Raw genomic sequence first — 19851 nt, forward strand, 5'->3', positions numbered from 1 at the left:
TTTGAATATAAAACCGAGATTGTCTGAATGTTATTTTCCCCATAAACAAATCTAATTTCTAAGTTCCAGATGTCTTCTCCCTGTCAAAAACACCACAACCACGACACATTCTCAGCCCCCCGCCCTCTCTCTAGCTCTCTTTTCACACTGACATTATTAAATTGGGAATGTTTGTGTATGAATTAAAGATATCCCTACAGAGAACGGTATCGTATTGTTGAAGAATTCTCCTCCATCTGTAAGTCATAAAGGCTTTGAGCTGACGCTTCATCACAGGCAGGAATAACACCGGCTCGTCTCTTCTGGCTGTCTCCGCGGAGCCATCAGCACAAACATTAACTGGGTTTTAATGAGCTGGATCAAACCCAGGCCCGGCTTCAACAGTAGCTCCGAAAAACAAGAGGAGCGGCATCCATTCTCCTGGGCTGGAAGATGGACTTTACATGGAGGACATTAACCCAAAAAGGAGGGGTCTGGTGGAAGCAGAAGGTAAAATATTGGCCATCATTGCGGAGGGACTATAAAAATAGAGCTAAACAGCATCCGCCCACTTTTTGAACAGCCCTGGTTCCGGGAAGTGATTTTCACCATTCAATATCTGCCTTTGACGTTTCATTACATGCTAATACAAAGAATTTTACGCCTGGATCCAAGCCAACCAGAGATGACTAGTAACATTTAAAACAGCGCAAAAGAACATTTTGAAGGAAATTTTGTGATGTCAAACAGCTATTTTGCATAAATATATTTATAAATTGTCTATTTCATAGTAATATTTAATGTGTTTATGTATTTACCAACCGCCAAGGCAAATTCCTTGCAATAAATCCTTTTCTGATTCTATAGCCATTGCGCTTGTGCGGAAAACATTTCCATGGTAACAGCAAGCTCCACCAATCAGAGTCGCTGTTACACTTAGGACTCTGGGCAGTGTAGCCCTTTTTTTTTAACCGTTTTTTATTATTATTATTATTTTTTATCCAGGTAAGTCGATTGAGAACAATTTCTCGTACCTGTCACATTCACAGTCCCACTTTCATACAGTGGCTTGAGAAGGCTTTCACACCCAGGCAAAATAAATTGATCTTAATGCCTTAATTCAAAACATTTAGGAAAATCCAACCTTTTAAGGACACCAATTTTCTTTGTGAATGAATAATGTATTGTGAATAAAAAATTATTTTACATCATACAGTTTTATCTTTAAAGGCCAGTTATTTCATGGATCAGGATCCAATGCATCCTGATAAAGTTCCCTTGGCCTTTGGAATTAAAATACTCCCCGCCCCCCCCCCCATCTCCCATCATCCCATACCCTTCACCATACCTAGAGATAAGCATGGTGTTATATCAGTTAGCTTAATAGCTGGTTTGATTTGCATTGAAAGATGATCTTATTCCTTATGATCTTTTAACTTAAAACAAGGGTGATCATACAGACTTGTGGCTTCTACACAGGACAGGGCATTAACCTTCGTTCCACAATCTCATACCTCGTGGTAAGAAGAAGATTTAGACATTATGGCTAATTATCAAAATTCTCATGAAGAACATGAATGGGGATTTTTTATTTCCCTAACCAAAATGTTACCCTCTATAGGACTACATCCTGTTGTGAGCCATTTGGAGCCTAGGAAGGCCATTGGCCCCCTTGGAGCACACATCACCAGAAGAAAGCATTTTGTCTTAATAACAGACCTGTCAAAGTGGGTCATGCACTGTGACCATATCTCACAAAATCCAAATCCTTTCATCCTGAAGTGGGTTCTATATCTCACTTGTAGCCACGGGTCAGACTCACAGGTAGATACAGCATTACACCAAGCTGAACTACCTATTGATCTCACTCGACACTCACATGTGTGTCTGTGCACCTGTGTGTGGGCAGTGCCATCGTGAGTTAGTCCTGTTATTTCAGTTGGTTCTATTGATTGCTATCAAGCATGTCCGTGCTGCAACATACCACTTAACTGAGTGAAGTGGTTGAATAGAGCAATATTTCAATCAACGGCAGAGGAGAGGGAAGCACTGCAGTCTTGACGGGGCAGAAGCTCTCCTTGTGTCACTCAATACCAATTAGAATAATTAAAGCTGGGTGCAGCTTGAAAAAACTACTGAATCACATAAGTGTGTTCAAGTCCCCCAAATTAGTTCCTGTGAGAAGAGGTCTAACCCTCCCTCCCTTTTAAAAATGTCTGTATCAGAAATATGGCATTTGTTTTTAACCAAATTACCACAACAAAGGATGGATTCCAGGCAACGCTCTTTGCAAATACAATCACTTTCAATGAATTTCAAGTGAATTGAAATAGTTTCAAATCAGCCTCCTGTCCAAACTTATCCACTCAACATACCTCTGATCTTAACTATTAGTCAAAATAATTCATAATTTCTAGATTCCAAAAAGCAGTGTAAAACTAGTGGTAGTAAGGTGGTGGTACTGAAAAAAAAATAAAAAAATAATGCGTTGGAAATGTCAAATGTCGAAAAAAGGGTAAAAGAATATATTAGTGTTGATGTGTTTGACCCGGGAGGACAACACAGGGGTTAACGATACAAAGACTCAATACAATTAACTCAAATATTAGATATAGTTCTATGCAAGTGAGGGTTATTGTCCATGGATTCCAAAAAGTAGTATAACTAGAGTTAGGAAGGTGGTAGTGAAGGAAAAAGAAATAAGATTCGTTAAAAAGCTCCAATGTAAAAAAAAAAAGGTTAAAAAAACATTTTTGACTTGCAAAATCAGGTTTGATGAAAAAGAGACTTTTTGTCTTGTCGGGTAATTACGTCACTTCACAACGTTCCCATGGCAACAGGGCAAAATGGCTGCGATTGAATGAAGTAAACACAACATTTTTCAACTTTCTGCTAAGATATATGTGACTTTTGTGCAACGGAAATCTGCAATTTATGTGATTTCACGCCCTCACAAAGTCACATGTTCCACCATTAACTGTAAACCCTTAACTGAACATTTGTTTCCTTTTTTCTTCACACACACACACACACACACACACACACAGACACACACACACACACACACACACACACACACACACACACCTTTGATAGGCTTGTATAGGACTGGTCCAACCTCGCTGTATGGAATTGAAGACTCTTAGACAGCATACCCCTGTTTGAGCATGGGTAGTGGAAAACCGCAGTCAGTCACTGGAGATGGGGAAATACCGTTGTTCATTCAGTTACATAAATCTAACAGACCACCCAAACCTTAGCTAAATGTCTGTCCTGGTATAACTGTAATAAATACGCCCCACACGTTGAATTTGAGCAAGGAAGCTATTAAGGCGTTCATTTCTTAAACATGTACTGTGATTGTAGAGCTCAAGCACAAAGGATGAAAACCAAAGAAACTTTCACAGGGGAACAACAACACAAGTTTTTTGAAGTCCCAGAAACACTGAGACCATTACAACACAGTCTCTAAGACAGCAGCGCCCCGACATTGTTTTAATGTGCCACTGGTTTATCAAAAGGTCTCCCGCTAATTCAAATCTCCTTCCTCCAGGGGACAAGAGTTGCTTTAAAAGCACTCTGAATCTCAGCTGCTTCGAGTTTCTTATGTCTTGAGTTGGAATGCAAAGGCCGCAGTCTGTGCAGGTCTGAAGTTAAAGGCAAGGAAGCATGACAGAAAGCCCTTGTGTCCCTCACCAGGGTGGTCCTGGAGCTTTGGAGACTAGGTAAGCGGGCCAATTAAGTCTGCACACTGGAGACGTCCAGTGCGTCAAGGGAGCTTGCAAAGACACCCAGATGTAGGAAATACACTCTCGCTTTTTTTTCTCTTGGGAATAAACATCCTTTTTGTGTATAATCGGGGAACTTTAAGTGCTTATGCAAAGCCGTTCCTTTCTCATGCAGCATCATTTTTGGAGGGGATGATCACTGAGCTTAGCAGACGCTCATTAACAGTGCAGTACGAGCCTCGGTCAGCACAGCCTCAGTTATCACATCATCTCTCTAAACCGCGGGATCTGTGGCGAGATAAGGAGCAAAGACACCAGAAACATCCTCGGCAGCACTCATTCTCGCCTCCTCCCTACACATTCATCCTCCGCTCTCTCCAGCGCACTAACAATTACCCATGATGCTTTTGGCAACGTGGCAGTTATGTCGGAGCTCCCTGGCTGTGACACAAACAGCCCTGTTCTTGTGATGGGAAATAAACACCAGCTCACAACTCATCAAAGCCTGTGAGATTCTCCAATCCTCTTTAGGGGTGAGTGGATTATCCTTCCTAACCCAAATACTCTCTCCGCTCCATGACTGCCGCGGACAATCGTGTTGGCCCACACTCGGAATTACCTCCGCTGAGGTGACAATTCCAGGTCAGGCAGTCAGATACAGAAACCAGGCGGTGTCTCTGGGCTTATGTTCACACACTGCGGGGGTCATCATCATCATGCAAATGTAGCTCAGCGTAAATTCTTTCAGGAAGACCTAACTATTAATCCATGCACTCCTAAATCAATTCACCTGTTTTCCTAATAAATGTATATTTTATCATGCCGTGTATAACTGTTGCATATCTGCAACTAGTCTCTCCTGATTGAAATGTATCTCAGTGTAAATCCTTTCAGGAAGACCTCACTCTTCATCAACGCTCTACCTAACTCCAATCAGCTGTTGGAGGCATTCTCCTTCCTACTAAACCAATCAGAATCATACACAAATGGCAACGGCCAATCACAGAGTCACAACCCTGCTTTAAATAATCAGTTTCTCCCTTTGCTTTCAGCTGTCGTTGCAGGCAAAGAGTGCAACCCTCCTCCCCCCCCCACCCCCTCCCATCTACAGTCATCTACTCCAGCTCCACCCCCCCTTCCACCTCCAGTCTTCCACTCCAGCTGACCGGATCGGAGCCTCCTTTGGTCTGGTCTTTGGGCTCCTTTGTCACCACGCCGGTGTCTAGATTCCATCGGGGGGGGGGGGGGATTATGATGGCCCTCTACCCCTATATATAGATATATGAAAGATTTGCATAACAATGGAGTCTAAACGCTAAATACTTTGTACATTTTATTGTACAATAAGTACAATACATCTTATTTGCATGTCTCTGCTGATTTAAATGCTTTGGAATCCTAAAGGATTGTGTAGTCACCAAATCATCAAACAGTGGGTCTGTGGGGGTATACAGCCCGCTGTCCGGTATATGACCCACAGTCAGACTCATTTTGGGTAGTTGATAAGCTCTTCTTCTTCTTCTTCTTCTTCTTCCTACAGTACATCTGAAAGCAGCAGGTGACAGGTTATGTCAAGCCGAGTCAACTTTGAGTCCTTAGTTAAGGCAAGTCAAGTCCCAAATGAATGATTGATGTTGCGTGTTGCCAGGATATGGACTGACAGCCAATCACATACTGGGGAGCTTTTAGAAACGTCCAATCATGATTTACAGTTTGCTGCATTTGAATATGAATATGAATGAATATACTTGTAAGTCATCATGCCTAAAGTCAAGTCTGATGTCATTAACTTAAGCTTATCCTTTCTGTTTTCGTCGGGTCAAATTTGAGCCATTTTCCAAAAGTCTCTGTCCAAAAATGTGGGCTTCTTTCAACAAATTGTCACCAGAAAAATAACGTGGACGGTTCCATACAACATTGAGTATTTTATTAGATTTTTTAGCATTTGGAAAAATGATAGGTGGAAAAATGAAAAAAAGGTTGAAAATGTGACAAAAATGCTTCAAAAATGTGGGGGGAAAAAAGAAAAAGGAAAAGGAATTAACAGAGACATCAGGAAGGTGACAAACTTGGAAAAAAGTGACAGAAATAAGAAAAAGCTTCAAAAACCTGATAAAAACCACAACAACTAAAATGCACAAACTGAACTACAATAGATATAAAACTAAAATCGACAAAAATGGTCACTAAAAGTGACAAAAAACAAGAGAAAAAAAGCTTCAAAAAAGCTGGATGTTCATTTTGACCCAGAATGACAAAAAACTGTGTGGTCAACGGGAAGAAAACACGAGTCCAAGTCGAGTCCCGGGCCATTCATTTTTTTGTCAAGTCAAGTCGCAAGTCATCGAAACAGTGACTCAAATCAACTCGAGTCCAGGTCATCAAGTCCAAAGCCCAGAGACCAGGTCAACAAGTCTCAAAACCAGAGTCCAAGTCAACATGTCTCATGCTCAGAGTCCAAGTCAACAAGATTTAAGCCCAGAGTCCAAGTCAACAAGTCTAAAGCCCAGAATCCAAGTCAACAAGTCTAAAACCTAGAGTCCAAGTCAACAAGTCTCAAGCCCAGAGTCCAAGTCAACAAGTCTAAAGCCCAGAATCCAAGTCAACAAGTCTAAAACCTAGAGTCCAAATCAAAAAGTCTCAAGCCCAGAGTCCAAGTCAACAAGTCTAAAACCTAGAGTCCAAATCAACAAGTCTCAAGCCCAGAGTCCAAGTCAACAAGTCTAACACCTAGAGTCCAAGTCAACAAGTCTAACACCTAGAGTCCAAGTCAACAAGTCTCAAGCCCAGAGTCCAAGTTAACAAGTCTAACACCTAGAGTCCAAGTCAACAAGTCTCAAGCCAAAGCTCTGGTTGTTACTGACACCGACTTTCTAATGCTTTTGAAAACGTTCCAGCAACACCATGGTAAACCCAGAAGTAGTGTGCAGGTAAAAATACAAGAAATGTGTGTGTGTGTGTGTGTGTGTGTGTGTGTGTGTGTGTGTGTGTGTGTGTGTGTGTGTGTGTGTGTGTTAGTTATATAGGAAGCTTCCTTGTGTGACAGTGCGAGAAGCTTAAAGGTTACAGCATGCAGTGTGTGTGTTGAGTTTATTTTTAGAGCACTAATGATAATGGGAATGCACCATGAATACACAGCTGGTGCAACATCTAACGACTTTAGTCCAGAGTGCCGGAGCATGCTCGTCTCTGCCACATTTCTTCATGTAAAAAAAGACCATGTTAATTTCCTTTAACTGAAGGCCTGTGGACAAAGAACTAAAGCATTGACAAATCTTAAGGGAAGCCAGGAACTCACTCTAGCCCTTTCCTTCTCTACCAGATTTCCCATCAGGTTCATAATTAAAGATAAACAATGCTAAGAAAAGAGTCGTTAAAATCCTGAAAGGTTTTATGGACCCTGGCTTTACTCAACGTCTAATCCAGCTGATTCAGGGATGGAAGTCCTCAGAGTCTGTCCTCAACAGCTTTTGGCTAAGACAAGCTTGCTTTCCATCAGGCTGAGTAAAGCACACACGTACACGCACACACACACACACACACACACACAAAGGAGACGCTGTTGCAATATGGGGAGGGGGCTGGGGTTTATTAATTGAACTCATGGAAATAAAGGCTTGAATTAAACCTTGATTAGATTAGTATATCAGTTACTTCTTTATCACACACTTGGGCCACGTGCCAAACACATAAAGTAAAGTTTGATTGGGAGGGAATAGACAGGGTGATAGATAGATGCATAGAGAGAGAGAGAGAGAGAGAGAGAGAGAGAGAGAGAGAGAGTTACATCAAGACAGACAGAGTAATCCAGTTAATGAGGAACTAGAGGAGCGTTAATCAGAGGATGCGCTGGTGTGTTGATTGGATCCGCCTGCTGTGAGGGGTAATCCCATCTGCTGCACGAGGAGGGGCTGAGACCGCAGCTAGAGGGGACAGTCTCAGCTGTGGGACGACATTTTTGGCCAAGCTTATTTCTCAAGCAGATTTGCTAAATTAAAGTAGGAGGCGAGGTTTAGTTGGGTGTGACTGTTTTTTTTCCAGCCTTTGAACAACGCATCCAGAAACCAAAAGTGAATGTGTACAGCTCATAAATCCTGTCTTTGTGTTTGAACTCGCCATTGTGCGCGCTCCTGTGCGGCGAATACCGGCTCAGCAGGTTTGGCACGCGTAATACATCTGTGTGTTTACGAGCGCTTTACGAGGCCTCCAAGCCAAAGCGCCGTGTCAGTCCAGTCAGCCTGTTAGTTACAGCCCAAACTCTGACTCAGGATTTTTCAGCCGATCAATATGGACGATCATCAGTTGAGCCCTGACCTCATTATCGGGGCCGAAGGGACATTCATGCAGCTTTTAATGTGTCAGTATCTGGTTTCAACCAGCAGGGCAGTCTCATTCTTTCAGCAGAGAAGGAAAGCACAGCTGATTTAGTGTCTGCTCTCTGGCTAAGCGGGACCTCTGCTTACTAAGATACCTTACATGTGTTCACCTTAACAGCCATGCAGTTAAACACAATGTGGAGACAGCTCTGTCTGTAATCCCCTCCTCACAACACTACAGAATATGATTTTAGAGAATCCCCACTAGGCTGCTCTAGCACATTGCTCTTGGCACCTTTTAGTCAGCCTTTAGCCATGTTCTAGAACACAACGTTCCTAGAACCCTTTTTTCTTGTGTCCAGACTGGACCAGTTTGGGGATTATTAAATTCTTCTGAGCGCGGTTCCTGGAACTCTTTAAGCTCCTACTTCAAGGCAGGGTCTTTTTGCTTTTTCCTCTGACCTAGGTCTACATTGATTGGTCCAACTTATACGTCACGCCCCCACAATGCTCCATGTGTAGAAGCCATGCCGTCTGTTTTAGCAAAAACTTGACTACTTGAATAATTACTACGAGAATGGACAGAATGCTGAAAAGTGGGCTGATGCCGAGGACCACGTTACGCTGGAGCCTTTGTCTTCTGTTTCTCTGTTAAGTATTTCAGCCTGGTCTTTAAACGCCACCGTCCAAACTCTGTCAAGAGGACAGGAACAGTCCGATGGCCTCCTCCATGATGGTTTGTTATTGTATGTGGTGCTACAGTCATGTGACAAAGCTTTAAAGACCGTTGCCGTACTTGTGACACTCCCTCACCTCTTCTTCTTGGCAAGTGTCAACGCAAAAACGGTTTTGGGGGAGAGTAGTTAATAGAACTATTTAGAAGAAGCCAGACCCACGTCAAGATGTTGGGTCTGGGAACGCACCATTGGCAGGGCTCAATCTGAGGGGCGGGATAAACGGATGTCTTTCAAATTCCCTCTGAGGAATAGCATAGTGCTACCATGTCGGATCAGCAAAACTCCGAACACATCTTCCTTTTTTAAGAATGACTTCAGAGATTAACTCCAAAGCCGATTCCTAAGGCCGCTGTCCTCCATCAGCAGCCATCTTCTTTGTTTTCAAATAGCAGGGAATTCACGCAGAATTGTCACAGCTCTGCTGTCATTGAATTAAGCCCGCCCACCGACTGTATACACGATGTGATTGGCCTGACCAGAATTTGGTTTTTCCAGCTAGCAAGCCAACGGAGAGTTGCTAGACTGACCTTGGCTGCAGTTCACATTTGCTGCAGCTAGGGTGCGTCCACATTTCTAGATTAGTGCGTGGACTGTTGCTATGACTACGTTCCTGTAAATAATTGGTCGGAAAAAGGCTTGTATATATATATACATATATATATATATATATATATATATATATATATATATATCTCACTCTACGTCAGTTGTTCCCAAGCAGGGGGTAGGAGCACATAGAAAGATTGTAGATTTTAAAATGATGATTTAATAAAAAAAAAAAATACACATATTAACATTAAGTCTAGTTAACAAGACTCAAGAACAACAATTTCTGCAGAGGTTTTAAACTAATAAAATAGATGTTAACTCAGAATGTTAACACATCTCCACCCCAAACAGAAAAACAGTCCACAAATTCCCCAGCTTGTCTTTCCTTCTGCAAATTCTGTTTGATTCTGGTTATAACCACTGGTCACATTATTATCATTGCCTTCATTCTTAGTATTAATAGCCTAGTAGTAGTAGTAGTAGTAGTAGTAGTAGGGTTGCTAACCAAACCAACCTTATAATTGGTATTTATTGGTATGTGTGAGAAACTTATCAATATCCACTTTCATTTAATGAATAGTAAACTAATACACATTTGGACCATACAATGGGAATCAATGAAGGGGTATGTGAGTTTAGCTGACCACAAAGGTTGTGAACCTCTGCTCTATGCCACACTAGCTTTTGGCAGTATCCTGGTTTTCCTACATCCACGTGCCATGGTAAAACTGCTTGGGTCCCAGCCAGCACTGGCCAGCCAAACCCAAAGCCCTGGCACCCAGTAGGGCACCGTTCACGTGAGAGATTAACTCTACCCTGCTGTCCTCTCTGTTGTGAGTTCCACTCTGCTGGCTCCCTGCTCTGCAGGCCGCCCACAGACTGTACACCCACTTCCTACAGATAAGCTTGCTGCAGACAGGAGACTGTAGAAAATATTCATGTTCGACATGTCATGCCTCAAAGACCGCAAACACCAGCCTGAGTCAGAGGTTAACAGACAAGTATTTGCACAATACACACATCTTCAGGGATATGGCTGAGGAAGTAGGGCACTTGATGTGAATGATTCAGCACAGATATAAGAGTACACTGCATTGCGGAAACAAATGTCTTATATTTAAGTTTAATAAAATGCTTTTGGTATAAGACAGTCCTCACTCAATATTGTCTTTGAAGCTATAGTGCTATTTTATATTAATGAACATCCATTACAAGCAAGCCATCGCCCAATGAGTTGACACAAAGCTAATTAAGACTGTCCGCTCCACACAGCGCGAGTGATGCGGTTTACGTCACCGCTGAGAAAAGACAACAGCAGCATTCAGCTTTGGAGACAAAGAGGACATCAAAATTACAAGATAAATACATCTTCTGAAGACTTCATCATGTTTTGTAAATCTTCGGTGTCCTCCTTGATTCACCAAATAAATGCTTCAAGCAACTGCGTGGAGGAGGGGTGGGGGTGGTGCACGATCTCCGAAGGCTTGTGGCATGCAGATGTACCGAAAGTGTTGTTGTCATTACTCTTTTTTTTTTTTTAAATCCCTTGTCTTACAAAAATAGTTCATTAAAATGTGTGTCTGAAAACATTTGATGTGCCAAATAGGCCAGATTGGTCAGTGAGCTGAGCTACCTGCTCCTCATTTGCATAAACTACTCTGGATTCACTTTTATGCAAATGAGGAGTGGGCAGCTTCACACCCCACTTCTCCAAAGACTGCGCGACACTACCAGAATGCATTGCACATTTGCTCCCATAGAATGGGAAGTAAAGAGAGGACACTGACAGTGGACACGTACTTTTTCATTCTTCATAGGGGCGACAGGCACTATGCAAGAGAGCTTTAAAGGCAGGGTTGGTAATGTTGCAAAGCTAGCAAGATTTTCCATAGCATCCCCCCGGGGGCTCTGACTAACCCCTGCCTTCGGGACTCTGATCCACTAAGAGACGTGCACGAGCACCGCTACAGAGCGGAGAAAAGAGAAAGAATTTTACTCCAAAAAACAAACTGACTACTGGCAACAACGTGCATTCAGCTCAGGCTCGTGCACGGGACGGGTAGAGGACTTACAACGGGGCAAGGAGGCATTTCATTGGTTCTTTCCAAGCAGATTGCGAGGCAGTGATTAGTGGGCGTTTGTACAGGATTACAGCAGCTACAGATGACAGAGATCTGTTTCACTCCTTTTTCAGAGCCCATAAGTTATTTATTGCGGTCAGGGTGTAAAGACCATTTCAAACAATAAAGAAATGTATATTGGAAAAAGTTACCAACCCTGCCTTCAAACCCTAGCTGCACGCAGACACCGCCTGTTCGCTTTGCTGGTGTGCCGTATTTCTGCTTGAGCAGAGACACATGGGAGAGGGCGGCTCTGCTAAAGTAAACACTTTGGCCTGTTACTCACTACTGTTCATGAATAAATGAACACATCCATAATGCATCTGTTCTTTTGTGACTGTATTTACACATGCGATGTGCGCCGTAGTCAAATGGCGTGTGTTTTAATGCATATTTGTTTGCTGTGAAGAATAGCATGTAATGTGAGATTCAAGTGCACATCTGTTTGTGACCAGATTCAGTGTGTCCTCTACATGTGTCCTTGTCTGCTTTCATGATCAGTTTGTAGACTTTGACTACCCGTGCATACAAATGCTCCCAGGACGGATTCATGTGGTAAATCCCATGAAAAGAAATGATCAAGCGGATTTAATGTTATCTCCTTTTTAGAGAGATGTGCAAGTTGTTCAGGAGGGTCAGAAGTAGGCTGTTAGCCTGATTTTTTTTTTTTATCTCTCAGCAACTCTCCCCCCCCGGCCCTCCCTGGATTTCTGGCCTGCTCGATACAATGTGACAATGAGAGCTGCCTCACCACAGAACAGCGGTTAATATTCAATCCAAACAAAAAGTCTTATTAGTGAAGCCTTCTCCTGCTTAAAACGGCCACCAGGCGGAAGAAGGCATGGCGTGGTGCGTATTTGTTGTTACAGTAGCAGTAGTCTGAATTAAGGGAAGTACATTTCCAGGATGAAGCGTGATTTCCACTCTTTTTGTGTTGCTGCTGTCAAAAATCTCGTTGCTACGGTAAACAGAGACTAGCAAGCCAAACCCTAAAGTGGCAGGTTCGAAAGAAAAGTTCTAAAGACCTTCTGGGTTCTTTCTGTGAATGATTGTAAAGACTTACTAAGGATGCATTTGGGGTGAGGGTGGCAGTAGCTCAGTCCGTAGGGAGTTGGGTTGAGAACCGGAGCTGGTTCAAGTCCGCAGGACCAAAGTATGAGGTGCTAGTTTGTCTCCTGAGCACTCCCAAGGTGCTCATGAGCAAGGCACTGAACCTCCAACTGCTCAAGGAGCCCCCTCCCCCCCATGACATCACTCCATTTAGTGCATGTATAGGTACAGAGCGTGTGTGTGATAACAACAGCGTGAAAACATTGTGATTTCCCCTTGTAAGATTAATAAAGAATACATTAAGATTCACAGCATTTACAATCTGACTGGGAATGATTGGCTGGATTGCCATGGAAAAACACAAGGTGTTACACTGGTAAGAGCAAGTTAAGTTTTGAACCATGCATCCAGCTAATATAGCTCACGTTACTGTATTGTGGGAACTTTATTTAATATTGTATGTGGTGTTTTCTCTGTTGCGGGTGCAGCTGTTCCCCTAAAACAAGTTCCTTCCTGAGACCATATTGCAAAGCCACCGTCCCCGTGTCTGGAACTCAACCCCACCCAAGACGATTGTGATTGGATTAAAGAAATCCAAACAACCCAGATTGTTTTTTTTCCTCATATCCCAGAATGCATGTGTGTAGTAGCCAGACCTTACTCCACAGCACTATGAAGATGAGGCCCGGCAATGCGAGACTAGTATGCGTGTGACAAAAGGAGTACAACAATCTAGTTGCTCTCCTGTGTGTGCCAATGCTGCTTTTTATTGGCTCGTGCTGACAGAGTAAAACGGCGGTAACCATATTAAGCATTTCATCACAGAGAAACAGCTACTCTCCGCTCGCATTGTTAGCACCATCTACACCACGCGCATAGCCAATACAGTCTGTATACAAGCCTATGCTCAGTTATGTGTGAGTAAAGCAGATTGCAGCCACTGTCATTTTTTCCCACGCAATATAACTCACTGTATCACATTAAAGTGAAAGAAATTAGAAAAGAAAGGAGGGGAAGGAGAAATGGGGTGGGGAGAAAGGCGGCAGGAAAAATAGAGGCAGGAGGGAATGGTGGTGAAAACACTGGGGGGGGGGGGGGGGGGGGGGGGGGGGGGGGCTGGAGGCTACTCCTGTCAACAGTATGGACAAAGACAAATGGTGTGCCACTGCTCTCTAGCCAGGCAGAAAAACACCACGTCCGCGTTTGTCTGCTCCCGGTTTCTCTCACTGTCATGTCATAATCAGCACAAAACCTCACTGTCACAAGCACAGTAACACACTCCGACGCACACACACACACACACACAAACACTATCTCTGTCTAACTGACTGAGTATTCCTAACTCGGTGGGCAAATCTGATAATAATCAAAAATTGACACACAACCCCTCATTGATATGACCCACATACTGTAGTGGCCGTGCTGGTGCATCGCCATGGCAGCCGTATGTATGGCCAGATGGCACAGGAAGTGACCTTATGACCTCTTGTCTCCTCTCATCTTCCTCCTCCTCTCTGCTGTACGTCTCTGAACCCACCGCTCTTCCACTTCATTTCCATTCTTACTGTTTGCTCCTCCCATTCTTCCCTGTACATAATCCAATGTAGGGATTTCATATTTTCTGCATCTCATCTGACAAACCATTCAGTCCATTTACCTACAGTACGTAGGTACGTTTCCCTCTCCCTCCTCGCCTCCTTTTGGCATCCACTGCTCTCCAAAATGGGCTCTTGGTTGTATGCAGGAGCTAAAGTCCCACTCAGTGGAGGGCGCATACAATGAAATGAAGGGGATTCGCAAGGCGAGCCATTGTTTCATGTGTTGTATGCGGTATAAGGGGACATTCCTGTCAGACTGGAACGAGGACCAGTGGCCCAGCTCGGGGATCAGAGATCCCTGGCTTTACACGGTGCTGCTGAATATAGTCAACATTAACTCCACACAAAGAACGTCTGAGGGTCAATGAAGAGCAGGAAACGGCTCAGAAGAAGAGGAGCCAGATAGTGTGATGATACTGTGTGATGTAAAACGATGATAATTTGTCTGCTGTCTTGAATCCTTTTCTATCAGTGTAACCTGAAAATATTTGGGTTTTGGACTGTTGGTTGGCAAAAACAAGCATGCAAAGATGTCGCCCTGTAATGGTCATTTCACATAATTAACATCTTTTTAGCTAAATGATTCATATATTTTTGACCATCATCCTTAGTTGCAGCACTGATGTTAACACACCCCATGAGAGGTTTGTTTCCATAGTGTCAAAATTCAACAACAACGTGATGTGCATCTGTGTGTCAATGGTGATGTAACCGATGAAATATCAATCGTAAGGAAATGCTATGAAAATAGGCACCAACAGTTGTGTTTTTATGCGTTGTTTTACGTACTGATGGCGATTTTAAATACAACAAAGATGGTGTGTACAGTATATAAAGGCTTGAACAGATGTGATGCAGTAAGTAGTAAGAGTAGCCAGCTATGAATTTTTAATGCTGAGGTGAAAGCCTGTTCCACAAACAAACACACCGTGGCTACAACCGCCCATATGCTGAATGGCACACACACACACACACACACACACACACACACACACACACACACTGTACACAGTGTATAATGCCCACAACTGTGAGCTGAACGCGTACTGACATTTTGCTCAAATCAATAAAGCTGTTGCAGACACACTCACATGTCAATAAAGAGAGGTAGAAAGAGACGGAGAGACATGCCATGCTGCAGTGCCGTAGCATCCAAACTGTCCTGGACAGCACAAAGCCCTACCTGCTAGCTCTACTGCACCCCCAGTGCCACAACAACCGAGCACCAGGGCATTAGGAAGCAACTCCATGATCATTTCCACACCACAGCGGCACACTGTAACTCTTAAAGTGATGATCATAGATCACAGTGAATGTAACAGTTTGAAGTTACACACAAAAAAAACGCATGGATGTACCGCAAAAACACCCAAACAAATGGCTTATAAAAGTGAAAGACATGAACGATGACATTACAGTAGGCTAACAGCAGCATAAGCTGTTGATGGATGGAGAGAGATGGGGTGATGGGGGTGAAAGGATGCACGAGGAGGCTGAGTGTTAACTGTACTCACAGCTCAGAATAGAGGATGTGCAGGTTGCCCAAATTGTCTGTGTAGTTGGCCGGGCTGAGCCAGGGCAGGACCAGCAGCAACAGAGCCTTCATGGTCAACGCTCTGCTCTTTTTCCTCTCTTTTCCCCCTCCTTTTCCCCTCTCTGCACTGTAGCGTTCTCCTCTTCTACACCCCCCTCCTCCCCGTCCTCCTCCTCCACCTCCAATTCTCCGAAACTGGCCGTGCTGACCCGCGCTTCCTCTACCCAACTTCCTTGCTTGCCTTCCTTCTCCTGAGGGGCTCTTGGATCAGAATTAATCCTTCACTTCCTACCTAGCCTCTTTCTTTCCCTCTGGTCCCCCCCCCTCTCTATGTCTCTCTCTGTCTCTCTCTACCTCTGTGTCTGTGTGAGCTTGGCAGTTTGTTCTTCTGCCTCAGGCTGGCTGCTTGGTCATCTCAGCTGCAGAGGCGAACGGGCCACTTGCCAGAGGTTGAAGACGTAGACGGAGGAGGAGGAAGAAGCAGCAGAGACAGGCGCAGAGCAGAAGTCCCGTTGTGGCTCAGGAGGAAGAGGAGAAAGTGCAAGAAGAAGAGGAAGGAGACCCATGCAAAGGTGGCACATTTGGAATACAATTTGAGATATGCAGCCCTTTAATCTGCTCTGGGCACTGGCGAGTTGTAAGAGGATTTGCGCTCGTATGCGTGTGTGTGCTTGTCTGTCTCCATCGGTGTTTGTGTGTGTGTGTGTGTGTGTGTGTGTGCATGTCAGAGAGAACAGCGCAGGCTGTGACTTATACTGCAGCAGAAACCACTGAGGGGGGAGACGGAGCAGACCAAACAAAGACAGAAAGGGGGGAGAGGTACTGGGTGCTGCTCTGATTGGCTCTGCCCACTTCACACCTCGTCCACACACGCACACACTCAGACACACACACACACACAACCTCTGCATTCACCTCCCCCTGCCTGCACATATGTTGGTCCATGAAGGGGTAGGACAGAGAGGAGGGAGGAGAATATGTTTCCTCCAAGCGATGGACTGCTCCCTGTGCAGTAGATTGGTCTGATCGCTTAAAATAATCTGCATCCATGTGTGGAAAAACAGAAAAGAGCATGACCAAAAACCCACCGGCAAATCACTATTCTCTGCAGTGATGGAGGCTTGTTATTCTGACATATAAGAGAATGGCAGGGGCACAAAAAAGAAAAAAAGTTTGGAATAAATCTTGAGAGAACCATTGTACAAGTGCACATTTCATTCATTTAGTCAGTCAGTCAGTTATACAATCATTCAATTTGAGAGAATATAAAAAAAAGGGGAAAGATAAATTGGGATGGGTGATGCACGATAACAAAGGTTAACCCTGTCTATCATTACTACCTGATGCAAACAGTTGTGTAGGCATCTTGGGAAACATTTCCAGCTGGGAAGTGATGGGGGAAAGGTGTGTTGATACATGTTGATGGCAGGTGTGTACAAAAACCAGATCCATTTAAAAGCTGTTTAGAAGTGCATATTAATTTCCCTTCCCGTTTTATTTCAATCTCTTCTCTGTTGTCACTCCCATCTCCCTCTGTCTTTCTCTGTAGTAAACACGAAGCAAGAGGAAGAGTAACAACTTTGAATGTGAGCTGCTGCAGCTAATCTATTTTCATTTCATCCTGTCAAATCTCAACCTCAATCTCTTCCCAGTGATATTTATTCAGCTATTCCATCCTAGTATTGAGTTATGTTAATTAGATTTTTAAAGCTCGCATTTTAGCATCATAGTACTCCCTCTAATTTTTCTCTTTTCCCTCTTTCCCCCTTTCCTTCTTTTCTCTTTTCTTACATTTTTTCCCACCGATTTCCATAGCGCTCTGTTGTCTGCATCCCTCCAGAAAGACACTTAACTGGTGTGAATACCCCGTCTGAATGATTAGTTCATGGATGGAGGTAGTGTAGTTACATGCTGAATATGTGTGTGCGTGCGCGCGTTTGTGTGCGTGTCTATTAATGCATGTGTGCATACTGAAGCATAAGTTTTCCTGCGGTATTTGAACAGTGCGCACAGCAACGAGACCACAGGGCACGCAGGAAATGGAAACGTAATTGGATTGGGACAGGATGCAGTTTGGGAACAGAAACCAGTCCGCCCCCACAGGAGTCGTTTCATTCACTCACACTCACAAAAACACCACCATAACATACACATACACATACACACACATACTCTCCATCTATTATTACTTTAGATTTTCCACTCACGGCATCTAAACGCTCATAGCTGGAATTTCAAAGTGGGAATTTTTAAAGAATACAGTATTGGAGTTATTCCTTAGCAAGACAGTGTCATACAGTACGTACTGTATATACCAAGGGACCAATCTGTGTGTACATTTATGTTACGTTGAATAAAGAAGAGAAAGCTATTGATGCTTTAGAAGCAGATGGTAATCCTAGCACCACAATATCCTGTATGAATGTATGGAAACAATTTCTGCTTATTCCCTTTACGCGTTATTAGGGAACCCACACCACTTCTAGGGAAGACCTGCCTTTCAATACCAATATTTAAAGTATTTTAAAATTCACTATTTGCCAGGCGTCCATGCTTACGCAAGGTAACGTAACCTGATTTGTTCAGCTCCTGTCCCCTGGCCAATCGGCTATCCTATTCTTAACCACTCAAGGCCAATGCCTAACCCCAACCAATCGAGCTGCGGGACTTGCCTGGAAAGTTACGTGGTATCCTTAATAACGCGTATGCTATAGATCTTTTGAGGAGATATTTGATGAGGGAACACCGGTCACATCTTAAACAGAACATGTAATTTAGCTCTGCCTTCTACAACAGAGGAAGGAGAAGACGACGTGAAGAAGTGGCCTTGGGTTGCAGAACAAACTATATCGGCTCAACATTAGCTAAAAAATAAGTTGGGATAAGTTGCATTGTTCTGCCCATGTCGCTTCTTTACTGTTTCTTTCTGTCTTTGGGTCAAATTGACCCATTTTTAGTTCATTTTTATTTTTTGTGACAATAAATGGGCCGTTGAAATAAGCACTGAAACATAAAAAATATCAAAAAATCGTTGGAAAAACATCAAGAAAAACACCCACAACATTGAAATAATGTTTAACATAAACATAAAAAAAAAAATACATAAAATGTACAACATAAATAACATTAATAATGTTGAAAAAAGCGACCAAATTGTTTTTCTTTTCATGGTTGATGGGAAGACAACACAAGGGTTAAAGCAGGTGAGACACAACCTTGTCCAGGCTATTTAAAAGCAAATATGAAAAGAGCCTATTGAAACAGAACCATCGCTGGCAGTAACAATCCCTTTTCCTTTTTTAAGTCACTAATTTCACTTGTATTGTTGCTGCCGCTGCATAGAGCATGTCTTCTCCCTCAGCTTCATAACATGTTAGCTAACTTAGTTGGTTACTGCTTTCCGGAGTCTACTTCTCAATGTTGTTCTCTCACTCCTTAGTATTACAAGGCACAAATGAGCACATTATCCCTTTTAAGGTGTTCTTCAAACACGGAACATGGTTGAATGAGAGAAAAAAACAGTATATCGCATCGAAGGTAACTTGGGTTAGCTAACGCGACTAACAAAACAAGTTAGCTTATCCACCTGCCACTTCAGTTGGCTTTGGCTGTAAAGTGGCCAAATCTCACATAGAAAAGTAACTGCAGGGTGCAAAAACAGCTCAAGCAGTAGAGTGGGTGCCCATTTATGGAGGTTTATACAACGATGCACCAGGCCGGGGTTCGACTCCGACCTGCGGCCCTTTGCTGCGTGTCATTACGCCCCCTCTCTCCCCTTTCATATCTGAGGTTTTCCTGTCAAATAAAGGCCTAAAATGCCCCAAAAATAATCTTCAAATTCAAGTCAATGGCTCAAATTTGACCCATTTTCAGTTTTTTCATTGCAAAAAATGGACCTTCAAAATAAGCTGAAAATGTCATCATTAGAAATATCAAACAACTTTGAAAAAAACATCAAAAAAAGGAGTTGAAAAAGTGATAAAAATCCCAGAAAATGCAAATAATTTTTTTTCACAATTGACGACACACAAGGGTTAAAAAAGAAATGAAAGCTTCATTAGGAACTCTCATTTACTTTCCAAATTTTCACACAAGCTTTTAAAGGACTCCCAGCGGGCTTTGAACGTGTACTTAAAAAACAAGTACACTTTCACACAAAAAGGAGGAAGAAGAAGAAAAGAAACATGATCATGCTCAAGGCACAACATCAGTAAAACACACACATGGTGCTCTGGGTAAT

At 43.1% G+C, this 19851-nt stretch overlaps 1 protein-coding gene across 4 annotated transcripts in view; it reads right to left on the bottom strand.

Moving 5' to 3' along the window:
* lnx1 (ligand of numb-protein X 1) overlaps window positions 1–19851 on the bottom strand; it is a 43502-nt gene that overhangs the window by 15556 nt on the left and 8095 nt on the right. For 2 of the 4 annotated variants that reach the window (XM_034880926.1, XM_034880924.1), the window contains exon 1: window positions 15592–16313. The exons of the other annotated variants lie outside the window; for them this stretch is intronic. In XM_034880926.1, the coding sequence (XP_034736817.1) occupies window positions 15592–15683 (92 nt within the window). In that variant the 5' untranslated portion in view covers window positions 15684–16313. Of the gene's footprint in view, window positions 1–15591; window positions 16314–19851 lie in introns of those variants that run through there. 4 annotated transcript variants of the gene reach the window in all.

Source organism: Etheostoma cragini, chromosome 9 (genome assembly GCF_013103735.1).
Source record: "Etheostoma cragini isolate CJK2018 chromosome 9, CSU_Ecrag_1.0, whole genome shotgun sequence".
NCBI classification, from domain to species: Eukaryota; Metazoa; Chordata; class Actinopteri; order Perciformes; family Percidae; genus Etheostoma; species Etheostoma cragini.